The 27,187-nt window shown below is 38.5% G+C and overlaps 5 protein-coding genes and 1 non-coding gene across 12 annotated transcripts; 4 read left to right on the top strand and 2 right to left on the bottom strand.

The window, feature by feature from the left end:
* Nucleotides 1–9,141: 9,141 nt before the first annotated feature.
* On the top strand, nt 9,142–11,549 carry LOC122047741 (protein IQ-DOMAIN 21-like). 2 transcript variants are annotated; one of them, XM_042609198.1, is made up of 4 exons: nt 9,142–9,390; nt 9,482–9,826; nt 10,262–10,723; nt 10,790–11,549. In XM_042609198.1, the coding sequence occupies exons 1-4, from the start codon at nt 9,307–9,309 to the stop codon at nt 11,282–11,284; spliced, it is 1,386 nt and encodes a 461-aa protein (XP_042465132.1). In that variant the 5' UTR covers nt 9,142–9,306; the 3' UTR covers nt 11,285–11,549. The 2 variants fall into 2 exon arrangements, with proteins under 2 accessions (XP_042465132.1, XP_042465133.1); XM_042609199.1 differs by having other exon boundaries at nt 10,793–11,549.
* A 333-nt stretch (nt 11,550–11,882) lies between these two features.
* LOC122047743 (protein kish-like) lies at nt 11,883–15,511 on the top strand. Its single transcript, XM_042609202.1, has 4 exons — nt 11,883–12,057; nt 12,165–12,271; nt 13,125–13,159; nt 15,280–15,511. Exons 1-4 carry the CDS (start codon nt 12,055–12,057, stop codon nt 15,345–15,347), a joined length of 213 nt encoding a protein of 70 aa, XP_042465136.1. The 5' UTR covers nt 11,883–12,054; the 3' UTR covers nt 15,348–15,511.
* A 109-nt stretch (nt 15,512–15,620) lies between these two features.
* On the bottom strand, nt 15,621–17,101 carry LOC122047742 (bidirectional sugar transporter SWEET4-like). Its single transcript, XM_042609200.1, has 5 exons — nt 16,955–17,101; nt 16,852–16,888; nt 16,397–16,778; nt 16,168–16,287; nt 15,621–15,931 (listed from the first exon to the last, which is right to left on the bottom strand). Exons 1-5 carry the CDS (start codon nt 16,995–16,997, stop codon nt 15,737–15,739), a joined length of 777 nt encoding a protein of 258 aa, XP_042465134.1. The 5' UTR covers nt 16,998–17,101; the 3' UTR covers nt 15,621–15,736.
* Nucleotides 17,102–18,683: 1,582 nt separating this feature from the next.
* Nucleotides 18,684–18,755, top strand: TRNAG-UCC. Its single transcript has one exon. It is a non-coding gene; the product is annotated as a tRNA-Gly (tRNA).
* Nucleotides 18,756–18,852: 97 nt separating this feature from the next.
* Nucleotides 18,853–21,714, bottom strand: LOC122047744. Its single transcript, XM_042609203.1, has 4 exons — nt 21,266–21,714; nt 20,964–21,188; nt 19,330–19,355; nt 18,853–19,257 (listed from the first exon to the last, which is right to left on the bottom strand). Exons 1-4 carry the CDS (start codon nt 21,638–21,640, stop codon nt 19,026–19,028), a joined length of 858 nt encoding a protein of 285 aa, XP_042465137.1. The 5' UTR covers nt 21,641–21,714; the 3' UTR covers nt 18,853–19,025.
* Nucleotides 21,715–21,835: 121 nt separating this feature from the next.
* On the top strand, nt 21,836–25,129 carry LOC122047745 (O-fucosyltransferase 13-like). Of its 6 annotated transcripts, none has more exons than XM_042609204.1 (6): nt 21,836–22,029; nt 22,095–22,189; nt 22,296–22,381; nt 22,495–22,583; nt 22,667–22,888; nt 24,290–25,129. In XM_042609204.1, the coding sequence occupies exons 1-6, from the start codon at nt 21,899–21,901 to the stop codon at nt 25,020–25,022; spliced, it is 1,356 nt and encodes a 451-aa protein (XP_042465138.1). In that variant the 5' UTR covers nt 21,836–21,898; the 3' UTR covers nt 25,023–25,129. The 6 variants fall into 6 exon arrangements, with proteins under 6 accessions (XP_042465138.1, XP_042465140.1, XP_042465139.1 ...); XM_042609206.1 differs by having other exon boundaries at nt 22,311–22,381; XM_042609205.1 differs by having other exon boundaries at nt 22,098–22,189.
* Nucleotides 25,130–27,187: the final 2,058 nt, after the last annotated feature.

Consider the following 27,187-nt stretch of genomic DNA (forward strand, 5'->3'; position numbering starts at 1 on the left):
TACCTGCAGGTCGACCTCTATGTTCTGTGTTGTACGAAGGGGCTCGAACTATACTTTGAGATGGATCTATCATATCAAAAAAACTTGTCTATCACATGCTCTCGCATATGTGGATCCATCCCATCTAATATCACAACAACATGGGATATCGTCCCCAGGGCGTAGCACAGCTGGGGGCGCATGGTTTCATGGTCGAGAGGTCCAAGGTTCGATCCTCGGGGTGTCATTGCCTGAGGTTAGCGTCTCGGCTATGCGCTTTCAGCTGTGTACCTGCATTTACCTCCCTACATATCCGTGGAACTGGCTCTGGGGGGCTGCTGATGTGGTGGTTCCACATTTTTTCAACAATGTGGGATATCCTGTTAGGTCGTGCTCCCTCGTCATTAAATTGATGTACGTGCATAAACAATCTCCTCCAATGAGCATTGTTACTTTGTAGTGGAATTGGAATGAAAAAGTAATGGTAATGTGCAAGATCGTGCTCGCATGGCAGGTCGTATATAATTTTGATAGAACAATTACATCTGTTAGCTAGCTAGTGAGATGCTTCCTCAACACATTTTAACTGACCAAAAATTAACTTTATTGCCTCTAATGAAATATGACACATTATTTGACTGAAAATGTCATCATATAAATGTTAATAGCGTGGAATGTTGAGAGATCTCTCGAACAACTTCTTAATATCTCTGAACTGAATTCTCAACATCTTATGTATTTTTTCAAAAGATGTTTGTAGGGATGATATGGTATCTTCCAAGTATAACTTCTGTCTAGCATATGCATACTCTACCCTGTAATAAAAAAATACATTGTGTTTTAATAATGAAAAAAATTGAAATAATATAATAATGAACAAAATTGAAATAATAAAGCTATAAAGTGACTATACCTTTAATTTGAATTACTCCCGAGGTGCATATATGTATCAACCCATGCTGAAACAAACCACTTTTTGTAAGGGTGTAACCATGTCTCCCAAAGGTAATTTAGAACACTCTTGAATCATTGATACTCCTCTCGTATGACATTCCACTTCTGTTAGTAAGATCACTGTGTCGATTAATTAATGAGTGAATGTCATAACGCATAAAAACGTCACCACTCCTGACCAAGCATAGAGGCACATTTCTTCATTACACACTGGTTTGTGTGCCAAATATAAATGATGTGATGTGCATTGGGAAAACATATTTCAATGGCATTAATAAGCGTCAAATCTTAATCTAAAACAAACACCAATGACAACGATGCTTCCTTTTCAAGCATCCACTTCTTTAAGGTACCTAATGTCCATGTCAGTTGTTCTGTCCTCTCATTACTAAGATATGCGAACATAAGTGAGTAAGTTCACGTTGTGGATGTGATACCTGTTGGACCTCGTGATAGTTTTGATGCGATCAACTAAGTTGAGTTAGGTTCTGTTGTGTTTGATCCTTGTGTCAAGTGTGCAGGAGCTTAGGAACATAAGAAGTCGAGCGGAAGATGCAGTTAGCGAGAAGGATATCACGGAAAGGGAGTCGATGAGCTCGGTGTATCCGAGAGATGAGGTGCTGCGGAAGAATACACCGGTGGACGAGAAAGGCGTGTGCGACGTTTCGAGTGAGCCCTATTTCGGTTGGCCAAAATCACCCAAGAAGAAGAGTCAGAGGAAGAGAGTGAAGCTTTGTAACTGCTGAAGCCTTATGCTGGAATGCGCCTTCAAGACTTTATGGAAGACACCTTCAATGTGCATGGAAGGCACCTTTAACCCTTTATGGAAGGCGCCTTCAATGTACATAGAAGGCGCCTTCGACCAGGCAGATTTTGTCGTTGGTAGTGAATGAAGTTTTATCCACTGGCGCCTCGCAAGAGGCGCCTTCCAGCTCTATGGAAGGCCCCCTCAAGCCACGGATAAAATTTTCCATGGGCTATAAAAAGACCTCTGGACCTAGGAAATCAACAATCAACTCCTGTATTCTTTTCCTAGCAACTGTCTGAGCATTTAACGATTGTAAGAGGCTTCTCTACTTACACGAAGGAGATCTTTTAGAGCTTTTCATTACCTTTGGATTAACAACCACCTAGGTTGTAACCAAGTAAATAGTGGGCCTCGTCTTTTTAGTTGTTAATTTAAGTTATTATTATTGTTGCTTTTAATTTGAGTTGAAAGAACGAGAAAGATATTGGTTTCTTTTTCAGGCAATTCACCTCCTCTTGCCGACCCTGCTGTGCCAACAAGTGGTATCAGAGCCTAACAACCTCAAAATGACTAACCGCCGATTGAAGCACTGAAACGATGGTCGGACCAACAATCTTCCCACCGATGTTCGAGGGAGAATTTACGTCTTGGAAGAAATGCATGGAGGTATTTTTCAAAATTGATTTTGAAATACTATTAATAATTAAATATGATTTTGTAGCTCCCAAAGCTCCCAAGGAAATGAAAAGGAATAACATTAATGGACCAAGAAGGAGCAAACAAACTTCGTAGCAAACGGACGAGTCGAGTTCCACCTACTTAGCGTACTTCCACCCCAGGAAGTGAATAGGATCGGTGAGTACGAATCAGCAAAGGAACTTTGGGAGAAGTTCCTGGAGCTGCATGAAGGAACTTCCAAAACAAATCTTACGAGACGGGACTTGCTTCGGAACCAACTGACGAACCTACTGATGGTTAAAGGAGAGTCAGTAGCACATCTACATGGAAGAATCAAGGAGTTTATCACTGGATTAACAAACCTCGGAGAATCGGTAACTAATCGGCACGCACAAAGATATGCATTAAATGCGTTCCCAAGAACACCAGAATGGACATCTATAGTAGACTTCTACTATATATCCAAAGATCTCGAGGTGAGTACTTTAGAAAATCCCTTTTCCATTTTCGAATTAAACGAATCTCAGTGTACAGGACAAAGAAAGGGATCGAGTCAGGACATTATCCTAAAGGCAAGAACGGAAGATCAAGACTCCGAAGCATTAATCGATGAAGACAAAGCGGCTCTAATGGTAAGAAAATTCAATAAATACATTAAATCTAATAAATTTAATAAGTCACAAGCACAGAAGCACTTTCGAAGTAAAAGAAAAGTCCGATGCTACAATTGCCAAGGGGAAGGGCACATCAAAGATGAATGCCCTAAACTAAAGAAGAAGGAGAAAGACAAGGGCAATAGACTAAAGCACAAGAACTTGAAGGTCACATGGGATGAATCATCATCCTCTAAGTCCGAGATCGAGGTCTTTTCCGGACTAGCTCTACTGGCTGACCACTAAGAAGAAGATGAAAGCAGCTCAGAAATGAGCATCGATGAAGGGGGAGAATCAATAGAAGAAAGTTGCGACGAAGGGAGAGCATCAGAACATAAAGTAAGTGAGGTACGTGCACTATCTCCCAAGTAGTCTTTTAATTTCATTAAAATTCTTTCCAAGGATTTGGTAAAATTATAAAAAGGAAACATTGATTTGAAAAAAAAAAATTAGATAGATTAAAATTAGAAAATTAAAGATTAAAAGAAAAAGTAGAATTATTTAAACAAAATTCCGCAGGCACAAATTCCTCTAATTATTCAAATGTTAAATCTATCGGTAAGTTAAACTGGTATTTATGATTTCATAAGGGTTAAATTAGAAAGATCCCAAGAAATTATATAACTCCAAAATTTCTGATTAATCCAGTAGGAAGGAACTTATATTGGTTTCCAAGATCATACTTAGACTAAATTCTTTTAATTTTTAAAAGGGTAAAAATGCCAGAAAGGAGATTAAATATTAATTTTTTAAAAGACTTTGTCTAAGAAAGTGATTGTTGCTCCAATATCTAAGAAGGTCTAGTGTCTTGCCACAGCTTAAAAGTCAATTATTGGAATAAATATTTAATTGACTAACTAACAAGTTAAAGTTTTTTATGTCAAAGTATGTCTTTATGAATTTTTTTTTTTGTGAAAAATTGTTCAAAATTCTATTTGAAATTATTTAGAAATTATTATTTTTTAACTACTCCTAAAATTGAATTTCAAAAGTTTCTATCTTTCTATGTTACTTTTCCCTATTTTTTTTGATGTGATCAAAGGGAGAGAAATAGTTAGAAGTTTAAGGGGAGTAAGGGACACTTTTTTAAAATCACATTTTATTGCCTAATTTAATTTTGCAACTTAATGCATGTTAATGCTTAACTTAATTTTGCAATTTCTTTACAAAACTTATGTTATTGCAATTTGGTTATTTTTTTACCCTAACTTGAACTTGGGTTGATGCACATCAAAATGGAGAAAATTGTTGGGCCCCATGGTAGTTTTGATGTGATCAACCAAGTTGAGTTAGGTTATGTTGTGTTCGATCCTTGTGTCTAAGTGTGTAAGAACTTAGGAACACAAGAAGTCGAGCGGAAGACGCAACTAACAAGAAGGATGACACAGGAAGGGAGCCGACAAGTTCAGTGCATCCAAGTGACAAGGTGCTGTGGAAGAGTACACCGGTGGATGAGAAGGGCGTGCGTGATGTTCCGATGGACGAGAAGCTGGAGCGGAAGCTTGCTCGAGGAGAAGGCCAAAAAATGGGTTCAGGTGAGCCCTATTTCGGTTGACCAAAATCACCCAAGCGAAAGAGCCAGAGGAAGAGAGTGAAGCTCGGTAGTTACTGAAGCCTTCTACTGGAAGGCGCCTTCAAGCACTTGAAGGCGCCTTCAATGTGCATGGAAGACGCCTTCAACCCTTCATGGAAGGTGCCTTCAATGTACATGGAGACGCCTTCGACCAAGTAGATTTTTTCGTTGGCAGTGGATAAATTTTTATCTACTGGTGCCTCGCTGGAGGCACCTTCCAGCTCTATGGAAGGCGCCCTCAAGCCACGGATAAGATTTTCCAAGGGTTATAAAAAGACCCCTGGACCTAGGAAATCAACAATCAACTCTGGCCTGTATTCTTTTCCTAGCAACTGTCTGAGCATTTAACGATTGTAAGTGGCTTCTTCGCCTACATGAAGGAGATCTTTTAGAGTTTTTCATTGCTCTTGGATTAACAATAACCAAGTAAATAGTGTGCCTCGTCTTTTTAGTTGTTAATTTAAGTTATTAGTATTGTTGCTTTTAATTTGAGTTGAAAGAATGGGAAAGGTATTATTTTATTTTTCAGCTAATTCACCTCCTCTTGCCGGCCCCGCTGCGCCAACAAGATCCACAACCTCCAATATCTAAGAAGGTCTAGTGTCTTGCCACAGCCTAGAAGCCAATTATTGGAATAAATGTTTAATTGACTAACTAATAAGTTAAGTTTTTTATGTCAAAGTATGTCTTTATGATTTTTTTTTTGTGAAAAATTGTTCAAAATTCTATTTAAAATTATTATTTTTTAACTACTCCTAAAATTGAATTTCAAAATTTTCTATCTTTCTATGTTACTTTTCCCTATTTTTTTTATGTGATCAAAGGGGGAGAAATAGTTACAAGTTTAAGGGGAGTAAGGGAAACTTTTTTAAAATCACATTTTATTGCCTAATTTAATTTTGCAACTTAATGCATGTTAATGCTTAACTTAATTTTGCAATTTCTTTACAAAACTTATGTTATTGCAATTTGGTTTTTTTTACCCTAACTTGAACTTGGGTTGATGCACATCAAAAAGAAGAAAATTGTTGAGCCCCGTGATAATTTTGATGTGATCAACCAAGTTGAGTTAGGTTATGTTGTGATCGATGCTTGTGTCTAAGTGTATAGGAACTTAGGAACACAAGAAGTCGAGCGGAAGACGCAACTAGCGAGAAGGATGACACAGGAAGGGAGCCGACAAGCTCAGTACATCCAAGTGACAAGGTGCTGCGGAAGAATACACCGATGGATGAGAAGGGCGTGCGTGACGTTCCGATGGACGAGAAGTTGGAGCGGAAGCTTGCTTGAGGAGAAGGCCAAAAAATGGGTTCAGGTGAGCCTTATTTCGGTTGAGCAAAATCACCAAACCGAAAGAGCCAGAGGAAGAGAGTGAAGCTCGGTAGTTACTGAAGCCTTCTGCTGGAAGGCGCCTTCAATGTGCATGGAAGACGCCTTCAACCCTTCATGGAAGGCGCCTTCAATGTACATGGAAGGTGCCTTCGACCAAGTAGATTTTGTCGTTGGCAGTGGATAAACTTTTATCTACTGGTGCCTCGCTAGAGGCACCTTCCAATTCTATGGAAGGCGCCCTCAAGCCACGGATAAGATTTTCCAAGGGTTATAAAAAGACCCCTGGACCTAGGAAATCAACAATCAACTCCTGTATTCTTTTCCTAGCAATTGTCTGAGCATTTAACGATTGTAAGAGGCTTTTTCGCGTACATGAAGGAGATCTTTTAGAGCTTTTCATTGCTCTTGGATTAACAATAACCAAGTAAATAGTGTGCCTCATCTTTTTAGTTGTTAATTTAAGTTATTATTATTGTTGCTTTTAATTTGAGTTGAAAGAATGGGAAAGGTATTATTTTCTTTTTCAACCAATTCACCTCCTCTTGCCGGCCCCGCTGCGCCAACAAGACTCACAACCTCCAATAGTGGTATCCAATACTCATTGGTCTTGTATGTGACATCAATGATCAACACTGATGAAAAGTTAATAAACAGCTCTAGACTTTTTGGATGAACCCAAAGAATATCTATATGATTTCGTTGGTGTTTGGATTTGTACGGTAATTATGGAGGTATTTTTTCTTGATTAATTGTTTCAAGTCATACTGAATAGAATTTAAGTTACTCCATTTAGCAAATTTATTTGTGAAAATGACATTGTAAATACTTTTAATCCCCGTAGTGTTTGACGGATCTCTTTCCTTCAAAATACTACTAATTTTATGAGGTGTGGTGTTGTTGGCCATATCGAATATAAATTCTTTCTCTATTGGTTTTAACCTATACGAGTACTCATGGTCGTCAATATATTCTACTGATTGATGATTATAAAAACCACAGACAACCCTTAAACTCCACATCACACCATCTGAAGGTATTGGTATACCTCGCAGCTCAAATATATATTCACATTTTTTTAGTCTCGGTATTTTTTTTAAGGATTGCCCATCAACTAGATATCATTGTGACTTATACTTTTTACCTTTTTTACACACAAGATGACACTTTGGCAGCTTGTCACCTTTTAAATTAGTAGAATTTTTAATAACTGTTACAATATCATTCTTCAGACCAACTGTCTTCACCCAATTTATCATATCTTCTCTAATTTTAAATATCTATATAAAAAAATATAACAAAAACATATAAATATGACATTATCCAATCTTAACATAATTTCTCTACTTATAAAATAAATAACAAATATGCATAAAACAACGATAATAACTAACTTGATCTGGGGTAAATTCAGCTGTATAATCATGACTGTTGTTGGAGATACTCTCTCCACTAGGAACATCATTCTCAATTGACCAACTATCTGAAAATAAACCAAAATAGTTATCCATAATTTTCTTCTATGAATTACGAAAAGTAATTGCTAACAAGATACCTATGTTCTAGGAAGAGAAAAAGAGAGGTTGAGAGGGAGATAACAGTGGAGAGAGGTGTGACTGAAGAGTGACTGAAAATGAATTGTGAGAGGAGGATTTAAAGAGGGAGGTTCTGACATATGTCAAGAGTTGAAGGATGGGTAATTTAAGCGAGAGGTTTTGACATGTGTCAAGGGTTAAAGGGGGTAATTTAAAGGAATGGAGGTGTTTTGACATGCATCAAGGATTGGAGGATGAGTAATTTAAAGAGAGTGAGAGGTTCTAACATATGTCAAGGGTTGGAAGGAGGGGTAATTTAAAAGGATGAGAGGTTCTGACATGTGTCAAGAGTTGGAAGGAGGGGTAATTTAAAAGGAGGAGAGGTTCTGACATGTGTCAATGGTTGGAAGGAGTAGTTTAAAGGGAGAGGGGTGTTTCAACATGTAAGGATTGAAGGGTGGGTAAGGAAGGGGAGGTTTTAACATATGTCAAGAATTGAAGAAAAGTAATTTAAAGATAGGAGTGCTTTGATAGATGTCAAGGGTTGGAGGGTGAATAATTTAATAAGAGTGAGAGGTTTTGACATGTGTCATGTGTCATGTGTCAAGGGTTGGAGGAAGGTAATTTAAAGGGAGGAGAGGTTCTGACATATCTTAAGAGTTTGATGGAAGTAATTTAAGTATCAAATTAGGAAGGTAATTTAAAGAAAGGGAGATATTATGATATATCTTAAAAATTATATAAAAGAAATAAAAAATTAATAAAAAAAAATGATTAAAAAAATAAAACTAAATAAAATTGAAAAAATACAAATAACTTGTTATTTTAAAAAAGAGGGGCATAAAAGTCATTTCAAAGGGAGACAAAATGTGGAGGGTGCTATTAGGAGGTGTGGGAGAAACAATTTGCTATATATCGAATGGGAAACTTATAGGAGACAAGTGAGAGGAACACAACGTTCTTATGGGTCGAATGTGTCAGGTTTTGGATAGACTAAAATCAAACTAAAACAAAATCTATAAATAATTATGTATTCTATTTTTTCAATAATAATTATATTTTTATCTTGTCTATTCTAGAAATTCAACTCATTTATTTTAACCAAACAAAAAAAATTATAATTAAAGCGTCTATATATATATATATATATATATATATATATATATATATATATATATATATATATATATATATGAAAACAAAATTTCTCTCAAAATTTAGTATACAAAGTAATCTTGTTGTTTTGTTTTTTACTACATGTGTGAATTTTTCGGTCTAATTAATTTTGGAGAGATGGATGCCTAGTCCCATAGATTGATGAGACAAATTCAAAAGTTGTCCAATATCCAACCTTCTAAATTTTTTATTCGGAAGAAATATCATATGGTACTCTAAATAATGGGTATCTATATGACATAAATAGTGACTAACATATAATAGAGAAATTCATCTTAATTTTATTGAGATTGACAACATCTCATACACTAACTATTAAATCCATCCAAAAGGACAAAAGAAATAAATTTATATAAGTGATGCATTGGTACTCAGAACTATGCTATGAATTGAAGTTTACTTTGGTAGATCTGGAATCAAGTCTTTTATGGAGGTAAAATATAACTGATTTCCCAATGCTAGAACCGTCGTATTATGGCAAAATACCGTGATTATAAATGGGATCCATCTCTAACGGGGGTAGACGCGGCCTCGTGACCGCCATAAATTCCATCGGCGCCCCGACGGCAAACACGAGAGCAAGCACTTTTAGCAACTAACTCACCTCCTCACCACCAGAAATTTCAATTCCGGTCTCTCCTTCCCTCTCTCTCTCTCAGTCGTCCTTCCGGAGATCGATCGATGGGGAAGAAGACGAGCTGGCTGTCGACGGTGAAGAAGGTCTTCAAGTCCAAGGAGGCGACCCACTCGCCGTCCAATCGCCGGGTAATGTTCCTCTTCTCTTGGATTGTTCTGTCGCCTTCGATCTTTAAATGCCGGTTGACGTTCGCTGTGCCGATTTTCTTGTTCGCCTCAGAGGGACAGGAAGAGGGAGGCGGCGGCGGCGGCCGCAGCGGCAGCGCCGTCGGAAGCGGAGGAGAACAATGAGGTGTCCTCCGAGATCTTGTCCGTGGAACATTTCCCAGTCGAGACGTCGCCGGATGCGACCAACCACGGCGGCGGCGAGGAAGAGGAAGAGGAAGAGGAGGAGGATGATCGGGTGGTGGTAGTGGAACGGGACCGCGCGATAGCTGCGGCGACGAGGGCTGCAGCGGCCGCCGCGGAGGCGGCGGCGAGAGCGGTGTGGCTGGCGGGCGGCTCGCGGACGTCGAAGAAAGACCGCGCGGCGGTCGTCATCCAGTCTTTCTACCGTGGTTATTTGGTGCGTTTCCGATCTTTCCTTTCCTTTCCTTTCCTCCTCCTGCTTCTCTCTCTCTCTCTCTCTACGCATTACGGTTCGCGATTAGACGTGTAATCGAAGCTCCCCGTTTTCACTGCGGAAACTTTGCTGTTACAAACATTGCCATTGCCCCATTGCGAAGGGCATTTTTGGCGAGCGCACATGAACCGATTAAATTTGTATTGTCATAAATGCACCACTGGCACACCGCTTGGAACGAAAAATTATCTCGCTTCAACGTCCTACCAATAAAAAAGTTGCAATGCCAGGTATTTCACATGATCTAGCACCGTTCAAATTCCTTCAGTTTGATGGCAAGAACAGAACGCTAACCGTGATTGAAGAAATACTTAACTGGTTGCGTAAAAACTAGCAAAGGAAGCAGAGTTGTACTATCATCACTCAATTGTTGCGCAGGCACGGCGAGCGCGGCGAGCGTTGAGGGGACTCGTGAAGCTGCAGGCGCTGGTGCGAGGCCACCAGGTCCGGAAACAGGCGTACACGACCCTGCGCTGCATGCAGTCGCTCGTCCGCGTGCAGGCCCTGGTCCGCGCCCGCCGCCTCCAGCTCGCCACCACCCACCGCAACCTCCTCTTCTCCCCTTCCCCGACTGACCACGACACCTACCGCCTCAGTCACATGAAAAGCAGAGGGACGCAGGATTACCACCGCCTCGACGTGGAAGAAGACGACGATGGTGACGGCGAAGAGGGGGACGCAACCAATCGACGACCCATGTGCGCGATGAAGAGCCCGCTAAGGGGTTGGGACGGACGACAGCAGAGCATGGACGCCGTCTCCGCCGACTCCCAGAGCAAGCACGAAGCCGCGGTCCGCCGCGAGAGAGCCCTCGCTTACGCGTACACTTGCACGCATCAGGTAACTATTTCCGTCACTGAAATGTCGATTCCATAGCAATACGGCACGTTCTCACGGCTGCTGCAGCAGTGGCCGCCGGAGCAGGGGAAACCCCAGTGGGGCTGGAACTGGCTTGAGCGGTGGATGGCTGTGGAGCAGTGGGAGGCCAGGCGTGGCGGCCTCCGGCCGCCACCCGTGAGCTCGTACGTCACGGCCACGGCCGCCATGGACGGCCTCTCGGAGAAGACGGTCGAGATGGACCCTGGAAGAGCCAGCCCAATCAATCCGACCACTCGCTACTCCTACCACTCCAAAGATGAGCCCGCCCGACCACGGGCCGCGGTTCCAAGTTACATGGCAGCCACGCAGTCCGCCAGAGCCAAGGCGCGGGCCCAGGCGCCACCGCCAGCCATGGCCAAGACAGGGATTGGGAGATTACGCCCAGGCCATGCTGCCGACTCATCAAGCTCCGGCGGGGGCACGTCAATGTATCTGGCCGCTCGAAGCCCCGGTCACGGAATTAGGCTTAATGCGCAGAGAAGGCAGCATACTGGCTATAGTCCTGACTCCAGCTGCGACTGATATGACAACGCGCCGCCGCTCCGAGAAAGGGCAGGGAGGATCTCTGTTATCCGCTTCGTTTGATCCTCCATTGAAGAAAAGAAAACAAAAAAATTGTTTCATGATGAAAAATAATGATGCTATCAAACCGGACTCGCCGGTTAAAATATTAAGTTCAAGCACTTGTGTAAAGGTTCTGTTTTCCTTTTTGTGCCTATTTGTGGTGTACTCTTTGTATGCGTATGCTAAGTTCTTTACATTTATTCTAAGTGGAAGTGTACGTGTTCATTCACAACAATTTGTTGTCCTTTTGCTCATTTTAAATTTTTTTGTTTATTTAATATATTGTGAAAATTTTTATTAATAAATATAATTTATAAATATTAATGAGCTGAATATATATATATATATGAATATATATGTGTGTTTATTTAATTGAACTGAGTTGTCCAATCCTAATCTTATATGTTTATTATCAAATTGAATTGTCCATAAATATTTGGTTCATTTAACAATCATCCCATTGCTAAACAATGGGAGTTTTTTCATAAATACTAAAGTTGCAGGGGTAAAATGAAAATTTACTGAGCGTTTTATTACCGTGGGAAAGGAGTAGCAGGCAACAGACAATTGGAACGAGGGGCTTCGACGAAAACTGGTTTCGTTCGCAGCCGAGTCGTAACCCTGGAAGAGAAAGAGCAACTCCGGCGATCGTCATTCAAGGTCCTTCTGCGGTATCCCGCGGCGGTACAGATCCCAGTTCCTCGATTGATATCTAGGAATCGCCTCCCATGGTAAGAGAAATCCATATCCTCTTTCTGATTCGTGCATCGACTCTTGCCTTATTCCTTGCCGATCGATTTGGGGAATTACTGATGCTGACACTTGGCTGCTTCGTCAGTCGGCGCTGTTCAATTTCCATTCTTTCCTGATGGTGGTGCTGTTCGTGATCTGCACCTGCACCTACATCAAGATGCAATTCCCTGCCATTCTCGAGCAAAGGACAGGGTAATTACCAGAAGTCTCCCAGGTTTCCTCTTATTTGTATTCGAAATTATTCTCTTTTCTGTATGATTCCATTTCATGTTAGTATTCTAGGGCTTGTTCATTGAGAATCTGTATCATTTAGGTGACTTGTGAGTTGGAGAAGGATGTAAAGCAGGAAAGTTTTTTAAGTTTTTAAAGTTTTTTCTTATTATTTTTCTTTCTTTTGGAGACACCTTTGTAAGGTAGCTTAAATAGAGAATATAATCAAGTTGGAACCTGGAGGTGAAGACATTGGAGAAGCAAAGGGGACTTTTTAGAGTTGTCTTCAACTGACACACAGACATTGTGATCATTATGATAGTTTGGAACACTCTGTCTAGGAACAGAAGTCTAAAATCCCATATTCAAGATGTTTCCTGTTACTTGAAAAATGGATCAACAGTTCTCTTTTGATTTTGCAGAAGAGTGTAAAAGTTTTAGGTCATTCGATATTGAAAAGGAGTGCAAGTATGAGTATCCTTGTGGTAATTTTGTCGAATACTATCATGTTCCTAACAAATTCTCAGTTGTAAAGCATTTTCAGATTTCCTTATTAGGTGCTCGTCAGGATTGTTAGTCATCCCACTAATGTTTACTGCTACCCCTTGCTGAAATTTGCCCCAAAGTTGTTGTTCATGTGTTATCAAAGTTGTACAGCAGAAGTTGCAACAATTGTTCATGAGCATTGTCTTATTCCGAATGAACACACGTTTCTCATGGGGCAATGGGTTGAAGCACATCATAAAGCGTTCTAGATGTTATTTTCTTTAGTGATTTAATCGTTATCTTTACCAATAATTTGCAGGATTTGATTTTGTAGTTTAACTTCTGTCAGGTTTCGTGGTTTCTTCTGGAAGGCTGCTAGAATAGGTATGTTATCATTAACTGTTTAGAATGAATTAGTTTGTAAAATTTTCCATTGGTTTTCCAAATCTTATGCTGTATTAGAATCAGAATCATGCTTGTTCTCTATGCTGGCAATGCATTAGGTAGACATGCAAAAAAGTATTTTGTAGGAATATGCGCGTTTGTTGTTTACTAAGTATATGCATATGACAATGAATTGGGAAAAACATGGTTTGAAGATGATTTATTTTGCATGTTGCAATGGCACGCACACAATGTAAAAAATGAATTGATTAATATATCTATCCCTCATATTTTAGGGTTGATGATTGCAGTTGATTATTTCTTTTGCAATTTTCATGCAAATACTTTAATATCAGTGGAAATTATGGTTAATATTTTTCTTTTGAGATGAGCTGCTCTTCCCTCTTATTGATTCCAGCCATTTGTTGTGTGTACTGACTAGTCACATTTCCTTCCTAAATATTACATTCTTCATTACTTGATTTTGTAATCTAAATACTAAACTACTATTGAGCGGAGCAGGAATAACATTATCAGAAAGTTACATCAACATTTATATATTATTTTTACAACTCTTTTCATCTATATGCAGTTTCAGGCTTCTTTGAGAACTAGTCTTGTGATACTCACAACAGTTACTTCTCCATATTAGTATTACTCATCCACATGCCCTATATATGAATTAAACAGTTTCTCATCCCATTTTTCATGATTCTAGCAATCTTAGAGGATGTATTATTAGCCAACACATTTTATTCCTATATTTTAGTTTTCAATTGTTTCTTTGCAGAGTACTTATTATACCCTTCTTAAAAATGATTATATAGTTTCCAACATCAGGATAGTTAGATATATCGATATAGCGTGCAGTATCTTGCAAAGGCTAATGTGTTTAAATCGTACATTAACTATAGATAAACTTCTCTATCTTTCAATTTCTTTCCTTCTATTAAAGCCTTTGTGTCAAAGCTTGGAGGCTCCACAAATACAGTCTTGCATTCGGAAATGCACAGCTCTAATAGTGTCTGCGTAGGCGTGAGTCGGGAGGAAGGATGTTAAAGCTAGGATGCTCTTCACCTATAGTCCAACAGTGGGTGCTCCGTTGCAGCTCCGGTCCTTCTACATAGGAGGCCGGGGTGGAAAAAAAAAAGTCCAAAATAAATTTGGACCCTAACTATTCAATGCTCCAATTACATGTCCAAAAAGATAAAAGTAAAAGACAATATTAAAAGATTCTGAAATATGAATTTAGGCCCAACTATTCAATGTCTCAATTACATGCCTATAATATATAATACTAAAAAAAAATTTTGGGACCTCTCAAATTAAGGGCCCAGGGCCATTGTGTCAGTATATATTATGTCTTCCTTTCGAGAGTCCGAATTAGGATGAATGGGGTCTGCCCCTACCTCAACACTTCCAACAGGAGATTTTCTTGACAACAATTCTCTTGCTTCAGTTCAGTTTGTCCACATCTAAGCACTTGGCTGTTATTTTATAATAGCTTGTATTGTCGACTAAGATCACATTGTCGCTTTCAGCTGATAGATGGATAGTGTATCAAACTTTATCTCTGTGGCTATCCTGATAAGAAATTCAAAAGATGAAAATCGGAGCAATGAACAATTTGAATCCAGTTTCAACATCTCAAGCACAGAACATTACCAATGGCATCTACTAGCTTTGTGATTGCTCAGTGATTGGGAGCTTGAAAATTCAGTCTATGGATTTGGTAGGTAGCCTATTAATGCTAAGATATATTTTTTTAAACTAAAAAATGGCACGGACTCATGTTTCTTTACCATTGATCTGCAAGTTATGTTTCTTCGAAACAGCCTAGAAAAAGAATTTTACACAATTCATTGTCAACTGCAAAGTTTGGATTTGGATTTAACTCCTAGGAAGGCCAGAAGCTTTGCTGGATGTTCCCGATTTTGTGTTATGTCTCTTGCATGGTAATTCCAAGATATATGTAAATTGATGACCACTCGTTGGCATAGGTTGCCCAACACTTCCCATTTATGCAATAAAACAAAATCTCAGTGGAGTTTTTTTTCAAAATTTTGCAATGTGTCATACTCCTGATATCTTACATGACATCCATCTTGATTTTGCTCCAGGCGAACGACTAAGCCCATGGGTAGCCTTGGGTTGCTTTGCAATGGGTATTTCCATCATTATTTTCTGACTGAATGTAAGTTATACTTAACGAGTTATTTTTACTTGCTGGTGGACTTCTGGCTTCTTTTGCACCAACAATATTAATTTTCCATTAGCGAGTTTGAAGACGGTTGTAATTAGCGGTCTCTACATTTGTTGAAGTACAATTCCATTCTTTCCCTCTTACACTATCGTCTGTGATTTTATTTGATTTAGCAGATAACTCTTCTCTCGATGGTTGTTAAATTACAAAAATTTAGGGGCGTTGTTTGGATGAATTGAGTGAGACTGGATGGGTCAATTCGGCAGGAATAGTCAAGAAGATTTAAATATTTTATGTTGTAGACGAGTCATAGTTCAATTTTTTACCACGGAAATTAAAGCACAGTACATATTATTCAAACTCTTCCTGCCATGTCATTTGGCGGCGGCGGCGCCACTTCCAGCCTTGTCGTTGTTAGCGTCGACGGCCTGGACCACCACCACCTCCGCCATCTCCGCCTCCGCCGCCTTCCGCCTCCGGCCGGCGATCTGCCGCTGCGTGGAGCTGTAGTAGACGGCGTAGAGCACCAGCTGCGCCACCGCGAACGCCACGCCGAGCGCGTTAGGTATCTGCATGCAAAAGAGGCCAAATGAAGACGATGCATCGGCGTCACTCGGTAGAATGGTTCACGAGACTGAATTCTGTATCACAAGGACGAGCAACTTCGAAACTGCCCATCTCTGGGATGGGATAGCTGCATGATTGCAGTTTCGTACAGTGCCCATCTCTCATATCTCTCTCTCTCCAAACATCGCATGTGATAGGTAAATTAACAAAAGATTTTAACCATCTCAGGAATTCTCACAGTGATGTAAAGGTCAAAGCGGATGAGCGCGTAAGCAGTCCAGCAAAGTCCATTAAACAACGACGCAAGCGACAAAGTCAGTGGCATGAACTCAACGCTCTTCGTCTCTATCACCATTTTCTGCCACATCAGTAAAAAAAAACAAAAATCATTCATTAATTAATTATCAACCATTTAATTACCAGAAAAATATAATTAATATTCCATTAAATGTATGTTGTTTACTTACCATGACGGATAAGGGAGCGGCGTACATCATGGCGCCGAAGACGACGCAGAGGACGCCGACGACCATCGAGCGGCGGTCGTTGGTGTGCACCGTGGTGAGGACCACCAGTGCGACGGCAGCGACGAAGGCAGTCTGGGCCGCCAGAATGGCGGCCACCTTCGCTCGCTGCTTGCCGCTCCGGGCGTAGATTAGGAAGAGGAGGACGTAGGCGAGCTCGATGGCCATGCCGGAGCCGTTGATGGTGAGCACCAGCGTGCTGTGCGGGTGCACCACCGGCAGCCCGTACACCACCCACATCATGCAGTTCAGCAGCGTCGCGACGTACGGCACCACCGAGAACTCCTCCACCGACCCTTTCTTGCATATTCTTACAAATGTCGGCCTAACACATCCATCCATTAAACTCCCCCCAAAAAATGGACAAGAATTTACACACATAGACTAGATTTGCTTACAGTGGAGACAGGAAGAGGCCCAGTGAAATTGCATTCCCTGGAAACAGAGAGACAGAGAGATTAAAATGTGCGATTAAAACAATAGATTGCATGCAGTACATACCAAGAATTCCAACTGCCGTGCGAATGGCGTCGGCAGAAACCATGATTAAGTTGTGAAATGGGCGAGGAGAAAGTGAAAGGGTAGCTAAATATATAATAAGGTAAGGTTGGGAGTAGCGTGAGTAAGAGAGACGGAGACGGATATGGATGAAGTAAAGAGAGTGGCACTTTGTTCGAGAGTTTGAAATTGAAGCGTACCGATGGGATGGTGACTGCATGGTGGGGGCGAAGCTAGCGACCAACTCCTCTGTCTCTCTCTCCCTCTTCCCTTCCCTGATCTGGCACCATGTCTGTAAATAGTGGCCACCCGTGTTTCAGATCAGCGTCGCCATTGTTTTATTATCAGAGTTAGCTTCGGAGGTAGACCAATGGTCTTTATATATCAGGAGGTGTTACAATAATTCAATCGATTTGAGCTCTTATTTTGAATGTAAGTTATTACAATAATGCAATAGATTTGAGCTCTTATTTTGAATTTAATTAGTGGAATCCACCTTCCTCCTTGCCTCTTTAGACTCGTGATGCGCTTGGAGTTTTTGGTTTCAGATCAAGATGAGTGACCAAATGGCAGACCGAGCATTTATGAAGTAGAAAACAAAGTCTCTATAATAACTCAGTGTGCGTTACAAGACTTATCCTATCCACTTATATACCACTGCCAGAAAAATATAAATGTAATTTGGAAGGTTTTGTGATTAATCTGAAGTTGAGAAATAAATTTAAAAAAACTATTAAGCATCTTAAATATATATCTTGTGAGAATTTATAATCTTTTTTAATTTTAATTTTTTAATTTGAAAATTATAATTCAATCCTTAAATTATAAAGGCAAAATTTAATTGACACCTCAATTATTGTGGCACATACCATAACTTAGCGTACGATCCGTATAATATATATCTGAATCTTATTTATCTAATTTAACAAATTACTCAAATTTATTTATTTAATTAATTTTATATATTTTAAATGAACATAAATAATTTTTTATCAAATCGAATATCAAATTTATTTATCAATATTTAATTTATTTACTACATTAGTGTACATTAGTATGTGCATATATATATATATATATATGCACATACTAATGTATTAGTATATATGCACATACTAATGTACACTAATGTAGTAAATAAATTAAATATTGATAAATAAATTTGATATTCGATTTGATAAAAAATTATTTATGTTCATTTAAAATATATAAAATTAATTAAATAAATAAATTTGAGTAATTTGTTAAATTAGATAAATAAGATTTAGATAATTAATATTCGTTAATAATGTTTGTGAATAATATTTATCAATAAAATTTTATTAAATGCTAAATAAATAAAAAAATTAAAAATAAATAAATAATTTTATATTATCAAACTTAATAATCAATTTGAATTACAACCTAAATGAATGAAGCTCAATCCAAGTTAAATAAAGCTTAATGAATTAAGCTGAAGTTAAGCTTAAATCAAGTTCATATAAAAAATAAATTAAGTCAAATTTAAATAATTATTTTAATAATTTAATTTATTTTAAGCTCATTTATTTAAACATTATGAAACTTAATTTAACTGAGGTTGCTTACCGTCTTATGCGAAGCAGTGCGTGGATAAATAAGTAGCTAGTTAATTTAAAATTAATTAATAATCTATTTTTTGCTTGATTTGTCCCGCTGGCACAGTAGAGGTTTATTAGATCTATAAGTTTGTCTTTTTGAAAGACATTAACTAGCGTTTGTAGTCCAACGGTTAGGATAATTGCCTTCCAAGCAATAGACCCGGGTTCGACTCCCGGCAAACGCAATTTTTTCGTTTTCATTCTCTGTTCCCGATCAATGGAATTAATACAATTGTTCTGATGAATTATCTAATCAGCATCGAGTGCTCAAGTCAAATTAGATTAACCAAACGAATACAATAAGTCAATAATGAATAAATCATTTGTCCTGTGTTTTAGGATCTCGCACTGCAGTTACCAGTGAGCTCAAAATGTTTGGCATCCATGAAATGCAAAGAAAACACAGAAATGCATGACTAAATTACACATACAAATACAAACAGGTTTTTTTTTTTTTATGGTGATTTAGTTTCGTCTGAGTTCTGTGGCACTTCATCCGTTCTGGATTCCAAAGCATTAGCAGTGCCTTCTGCTGGAGCCATTTCACTGGGCCGAGTATCATCCTTTACAGTAGCAGGCGCATTACTGAAGGAACCAAGAGCTAACTGTCCGGCGTAGAGTATCAAGCCGACAGAATTGACACCGAAAACAAATGTTGCGAGATAGCAAATCCCATTGACAATAGTTCTGAGAAATGTATGTAACACAGCTCAGATCTTTGCAAGTAAAAAACCGCATTAGGGGAAAAAAAGGGCATACCTTATTGTGATGGTTATCTGTCGGACCTGAACAACATTGTAATGAAATTGTATTAGGAAAAAAATATACATTTCGTAGTAAATCATCTTCCGGAAAACATAAATAAAGCTTTCTGAGAAGAATTCTTTCAGTGGCTAGAAAAATGAAGAGGCCATTGACGGCATAACTTAAGTTACATAAATGAGCTTCTTTCAGTAAGAGTATCGACATCAATTTTCCTAAACACAAAATTTATCTTAAATTTTATATTTTATGTAAAAAACAAAATTTTACATCAATTACTCTATCCATTCCCTAAATTTAGATTCCATGAATAGTAATTCTCTAAATTTAGGTAATGAAATTCATTCCCTAAACATTAGAATATCATTTGATTTGGAAGAGAGAAAAAATAAAGAGAATTGATTGGATAATAAAAGGTAGATATTATATAGGGAGAAAGAAAAAATAATAAAAAATGTGAAAGAGAGAGAGAAGAAAATAATTAAAAAATAAAGATAATGAAAATTTTAGAATAGCTGATGTAGTATGTAGTGAAAAATGATTGTCTAAATTTAATAAAGTGGATGATTTATCTCAAATTTTAGAGATATTGATGTGGATGTTCTAAGCTAGAACCGTAAAACAGTAAGTATATATTTACAGATTCAATATTTTTGCTGGATAAAAAATAGCAGAAAACAATGAAAAGGATAAAAAGTAAGAGGATTCATAAAATGCTGGCAAGATTTTTACGTGTTGCAATCTCTTACATCAGTCAATAATTTCTTCTGTTTTTTTTCCCGCTCCTGCTCTCTCCTTCCAATTTTTCTTTTCATTGAAATAATTAATCTACTTCAACTACATCCACAAGCAACTCAGTTTTGAATTTTGAGGACAATAACTCTTTACTCAATTTTGATTTCTGCAAGGCATCTGTAGGGAATACTCCAAGTCTCAAATTTCTTCTAGTGTATTATCATGTTGTTGTTAGAGCTTTACCTACTAGGATGGTAAACTCATTGACTCATCCAACATGGATAACTCCACAGCAGGCAAATGAAGTCTGAATGGTCAAGACACTCCTTTAGACCAATTATCCACAAAAGGTTGAGCCTAAAAGTTAGACTCTCTCACTTTAGGCCTTGTGATCCTTTTTTTGGTTATCGGCAATCATCTCCTAAAAGGCAAAAAAAATTCTTTCTGAACCAGAGCACTCTGAATTTCAAGACCCATCAAACCTTAAACAATTTGAAACTCTGAAAAATCAAGAAGCAGTCTCAGTCAACCTTAAGCGATTCAAAACCTTTAGAACATTCTTTTGACACTCATTCTGCATTCATAAAATTCGCTAACTGTAACTAAAAGTAATCATTTGTATCAGATTGGAATAATAAGAGAACTCGTTTAGCAACTCCTTTAGGATCTAAGCTTGTTCTTTGTTCTTAGTATATGCAGTTCCCCTCTGAACTGCAGATGGACTATTGCATCTACTTTTAGGCAGTTTCAAACAAACCAGAAACTGCTCGGCAATGGGGACAGGACTATGCATGTCTAGTTTTAATTGACTAACAAACCTGTTTACGGTCACAGATGATTCTCAATTTGAGAGATGAAAAATAATAGAGCAAAAACAATTGCCAATGGAAACTAACCGAAAAATTATCAGAAATGGTCTGACGATTGAGAGAAGCCTCTATTGTGGTTGTGAACTTGTAGAGTATGAGGGCGATGACCCCAGCCGCAATACCGCCTAGCAATGCCTGCAGTGGGGAGGGTGGTTTTCCTGCTTCCAATGGCGACGCGCCAATCGCCTTCAAGCTCTCCAAAGCTTCGTCCTTTAGGGTTTTCGGCTTCTCCACTCCGCTCGCTCGCAATCTCTGTTTGACATCGAGTTCCTAAAATCTGAACAGGAAAATGAAGAGAGAGAGAGAGAGAGAGAGGGAAAGAAGGATACCAATTCTTTGGCTCTTTTGGCGCGGCGCCGCAGGGATCGAAACAAGAAGACGGAGATGGCGCCGGTGAGAAGCACGCTGGTGGAGACCTGGAGTGGGGTAGGGTTATCATCGACTGCGAATATGGAGGACCCGGTGGAGGAAGGGAGCTCTACGGGACCGTCCTCGATACCTCGTGCATCCTCCTGCGAACCATCAGTTTCAGGAAGATCGGCGAGCAATGGTCGGAGCGCGGCCAAGGGGGCCTGCCTGCCGCCGGAAGCGCGGAGGAAATTGGAGCCACTGGCGGCAGTGCGATGAAGGACGATGAGAGGGGGAAGTGGCGAGCGGTGGGAGGAGGAAGCGAAGGGGACGAGGAGGCTGTGAGAACGGAGCATTTGGCGAGGACGGCGGCGGGGAGCGGGAGGATAACGCGCAGCGTGTTCCAATACCAGGAAATATCTTTGAAATAATAAAGCGATTTTTTTTAATAAGGAAAATAATATGTGCGATATATAATATGCGGGGTTTATTTTTGAAAAGGCCCAGAAAGAACAGTAATTTACATCATTGATTTCCTGTATAAGATGAAATAACTCCGAATCCCTGCGTCGTCGCTAGTAACACGCCGACAGGAACCATCTTCGGCGATCGTGATGTCGTCGGCCTCGTGGCGCCACCGAGTGCATCCGCTCCTCCGCCGCCTCCTGATTTCCTTCCTCCTACTCCCTCCTGTTCTCCTCCTCGCCGCCTTCCTCTTCTCTCCCACCGCTTCTAATCCTTTCGAGTGAGTACTAGATCTATCTCTCTCCCTCCCATTATCGTCACATCTCATCTTATCCTGCTCCTCAGCAGGTCCTTCTCGCCGGAGGAGTCCGACATCTGGAGCGCGCGAAGGGTGGTGGATTGGAAGCCGTGCAATTGGTGGAAGAGCGCACCTTTAGCTGGTCTGCCCTCCTTTCAGTCTCTGTCCATCATTTAGGGTTAGGGTTAAGATTATTATTAATGAGATCTGCTCAAACTGTATTTTTTTTTAATCGTAGCGGGGTTAAGATTCTTATGCTGCAGCTCTGCCCGCGAAGACCAACGGGTACATCCGGGTGGATTGCTATGGCGGCCTGAATCAGATGAGACGCGACGTGAGTGCGATTCAATCTATCTGTAAAATATATGTTATTTATTTTATTTTCCTCGTCTTTCCTTGATTTTCTTCATGGCGATGAAAAAGTCGTTGCTTTATGCCCAATTTCAGTTCTGCGACGGGATCGGCATAGCTCGAATCCTAAATGCTACTCTGGTATTGCCAAAGTTTGAGGTGGCGGCTTACTGGAATGAGTCGAGGTATGATTGTAGGAATGCTGAAAGAGTAGTGTTGAATGATCGTTAGTCAATTATTGCTGATTGAAAATCTTGATCTCAATCAGTGGCTTCGCCGATGTGTTTGATGTAGACTACTTTATTCAACAAACTCAAGGTTTTGTCCAAGTTGTGAAAGAGTTGCCTGAAGATTTTGCTTCAACAGAACCTTTCAGGGTGGATTGCCACAAACGAAAAGGGCAGTTTGATTATGTTGAGGCAGTGCTCCCTGCGTTGCTGGAACATCGCTTTATATCTTTAACACCAGCTATGAGCCAGAGAAGAGACAGGTATTTTTTCAAAAACCATTACTATAGCAAATGTTCTAGGATCGACGAAATTAGGCTCTCTCGGTCTCTATCATAAGACAAGTTTGTAGCTCTACTAGACATTTAAATCGATGCTTACCATATCAATACTAAAAAATCAAATATAAATTAATAAAATACCATAATTCTTTTGCTTCTCGTGGCGTGCACATAAACATGGCAGAATTATATAACTTAACCCAGTTAGCTGTCTTTTGCAAAGAAAAGAAACTAATTCTTTCCTACAATAACAAGGCACTGATTTTTTTCAGTTGTTCCCACATAAGTTGATATTAAGGTTTCTGTAGATGAAGTGCTTTTGTGGGTTGCTGTAATACTAGAATCCTATGTTCTTAATTACTGAATCATGCAATTATTGATATGCATGAAGATGCTAGGGGATTAGTTAGATTATTTAAATACTATCTTCCTCAAAGGAGAAGCAAACTGTTGTGTGTATGAGAAATTAACTAGAGGTAACATGCTGTTAAAGCTGGATTGGAGAATCTTCTTTTGCTATGGCACCTATTTTTGCTTTCATTTGATACTCCAGAATTAGTCTCAAAACCAATAATATCCATCTATTCATGGAAAATGATCTTTTTCAGCATCTTAACAGTTGATCTGTTGTTTCTATATCCAAGCCATCGTCTATAATGTCCAGATGAACAACTTGGAATGTTCCAATTTTTTACAAATGTTTATATCTGGTCATGACAACTCTTTTCATTTGTAGTGGCTATTTACTTACATTTTGTTTTCGCTTTGATATGTAAAATCATGCTACTTATTTTCATTTTTAATAATTGATGATAATTGAAAAGAATGTTAAATACTTTGAAAAGAAAATTGATAGTCACCAGTAAGCTTTGCAAATTAACTGAACTTTTATTTTAATTTACTGTTGGTTATCAGAACAATTTGGTGTAGCATCTGTAGCTTTTATCCTTCATGATCTTGTAAAGAAACAACTGCCTTTTGCATGCCTTAATTATCTTGTAAATCAATTACCGCTTATGTGACACTTGAATGATCATAATTCATATTCATACCCTAAATTTAGTGAATGAATGTTTCTTGGAACGACTTACCCATCACAATAGAGATTGCTCTATTTAAAATCTTTTAGTTTTTAAATGATTCTTTTAATCTAGATATACTAATTCCAACTAGCATATTTTATGTGTACTGGTGTAGATGTGAATCTCTTAATTCTACAATTATTTTGAATAGCTATTCACATACAATAGAATTATTTTAAAGCTGGTTAATTTTTATTTGATTTAACAACGATCACAGATTCCTCCGATCGTTTCTTTTCTTACATAGAAAGAAAAACAATTGTTAACAAATGATAATCCTAATGATTTTTGTTTGGTTTAGGTATCCACTATATGCTAAGGCTGCCCTTTGCCAAGGGTGTTATAGAGCACTGCGTCTCAATAAGGCCTTGGAGGCTAAAGGTTCTGAACTTTTCAAATTGATACCAAAACCTTTCCTTTCTCTACATCTCAGATTTGAACCCGATATGGTGGCATACAGCCAATGTGAATACTCTGGATTGTCCTTGGCATCCATGAACTCTATTGAATCTGCACGCGGCGATAGAAAACCATGGACTGGTGATGCTGCACGTGCTTGGAGGAATCGTGGGAAATGCCCTTTGACACCGAAAGAAACAGCATTTATCCTCCAATCTCTTAAAATCCCTGCCAATACTTCAATTTATTTGGCAGCTGGTGATGGTCTTATGGAGACGGAAGGCTTCGCATCTGTCTACACCAACACACATACTAAATCATCTCTCTTGCAAACAGAAGATTTTCTCACCATGCATGGCAACACTAAAGCCGCATTGGATTACTATGTTTCGATTAACAGTGATGCATATGTAGCGACTTATTTTGGAAACATGGACAAGATGGTAACTGCAATGAGAGCAGTGAATGAACATCACAGAACATTGGTTCTGAGCAGGAGGGATTATGCAAACTTTACTTCAATCGGGCTGAAAGGGGTGGAGCTGGCTGATGCGTTATGGAAATCTCACAGGGAAGATTTTGTGATGGGAAGGGGTACTGCTTTACCAGATTGTTTCTGTGATTCAATTTTGTGAAAAAAAGTCATTGGATGAAAGGAATTTTGACGTGTAACTCTTAACTGCTCTTTTAAAGACAAGCAATTAAATATTAGCTAATGCCGAAGATTCACATTCTTTACTAAGAATTATTTTGTTGTTTATGACCTGAGTTTTACCTGCGACACAGGTGGTGAGGGTATTTGGATCAGATTTTATATCCTCTTATCTTTATCTTCATTTACGTCAGTATTCAACTTTCCTCCCTGGAACTGTATGAGAAAATTAAATGCACGGACGGGACGAGATATAATCAGAAATTAGTAGGATTCTACCATATCGATCTCCGTATCTGAATTCAAAAATCACCCTACTCGATTATTTATTCAGATTTAAAAAATTCTTTTATATTCTACTCCATTTAGCTTGGGATATCGAATTTGAAGATCCGATGAATAAACTGATATTCGATCTGAATTGAAGGGAAGAGACATAGAAAGATTTTTTTAATCTGATTAAATAATTAAAGGAATCGACCATGGAGAGATTAAGATACACAGGCTCCTACACAATCCTTAAAAAAACACACACATTTTGCTATACAATCAAAATATATCTGCCGTTAATAGATAGATAATTTAATCTTAATCTTAATCTTAAAAAAAAATCATTTAATAGCTTTTGAATTTAATAAATTTTTAGAAATATTTTTTTAAAAAATTCTGTTAGGGCATCTAGCTCCCATTGTATGATGTGGCAAATAAAAGTTGGGAGCCGCTCCCCATTTGGGGAGAGCTCCGTGAGCATCCTCGATGATGTGGCATGGGTAGGGAAAAAAACACAAAAACAAAAAGCGACATCCTCAAAGAGCTCTTTTAATACCATATCCACATTACATCAAAAATAGAAACTTTTATATTTTTTTTATTATAAAAAAAAATCTTTCAATAACTTTTTTTTGCATGGATCTCATATTTTTTTCATTATATATATTTTTTTATCTCTCCTTCATATTTTACTTTATATATAATTATTTTTTTAAAATTTAAATCCATATATGTCTAACATTTAGAATAACATTAATAATTAAAAAAAATACATAAATATTACCATATATAAAATAAATAATATAATATTATCACAATTAATAAATTATTTTATTACTGATTACGATGATAGCGTGCCTAGATATGTTTCAATAAGTCGGCTAGAAGTTGATGATGCAATTGATTATCACGTAGCTCACAATTTCTCCAGAGATATTCTTGAAATTCTTGGGGTGGAACCTTGAAATATTTGTGATGAAGGATCTTTTTCATCATCCGACCAATTCGCTACTGCATCTCCCTTATTCTTAATAATCATGTTGTGCAAAATAATAGATGTATACATGATATCCTTCAAATTATCCTTGTACCAAAATCGTATTGAACCTCTTATCATTGTCCATCAAGATTGGAGCACTCCAAATGTCCGCTCGACATCCTTTCTCACGGCCTCTTGTCGTCCCTTAAATAATTTTCTCTTGGGATCCTGGGGCATGAAAAGTTCTTGACGAAAGTAGCTCATTCTAGATAAATCCCATCAGTCAGATAGTATCCTTTTGTATATTGTTTTGGCGGGGGCGCTGGGGGCAAGCGTATTCGCCTTTTGCCACGATTGTTAACTATAAAATTAACCTCGGGTGTATTTCCTTGCAAGACGATGTTGAATAAAGGTGATTCGTTAAACACGTTAATAGCATTACATGACCCTACAATCACAAAAAAGGAATGTCATATCCATAAGTCTATAGATGTGACTGCTTCAAGCACAATTGTTGGAACGTCATGATCTCCCCAAGTAAACTAGTCTTTCCAAGCGACGGGGTAATTTTTTCATTGCCAATGCATACAATCAAGACTATCCAATAAGACAGGGAAGCTATGTCTTTATTCATGCATTTCAAACAAATGTTGGATATCGACAACATTATGCCTTCTTAAATATTAAGCTCAGAACACTTCAATCACACATCGATAGAAGTTGAATAAACATTTGATGGCAGTTGTTTCAACCAGACCCAGACCTTTAATGTAATTTGTGAGGCAAGTGCCTCGGGCCTACAAATTTTAGGGGCACCAAAATATATATATATATATATATATATATATATATATATATATATATATATATATATATATATACTGCTGCTTCTCCTCTCC

The sequence above is a fragment of the Zingiber officinale genome, chromosome 2B (genome assembly GCF_018446385.1).
Source record: "Zingiber officinale cultivar Zhangliang chromosome 2B, Zo_v1.1, whole genome shotgun sequence".
Classification (NCBI taxonomy): Eukaryota; Viridiplantae; Streptophyta; class Magnoliopsida; order Zingiberales; family Zingiberaceae; genus Zingiber; species Zingiber officinale.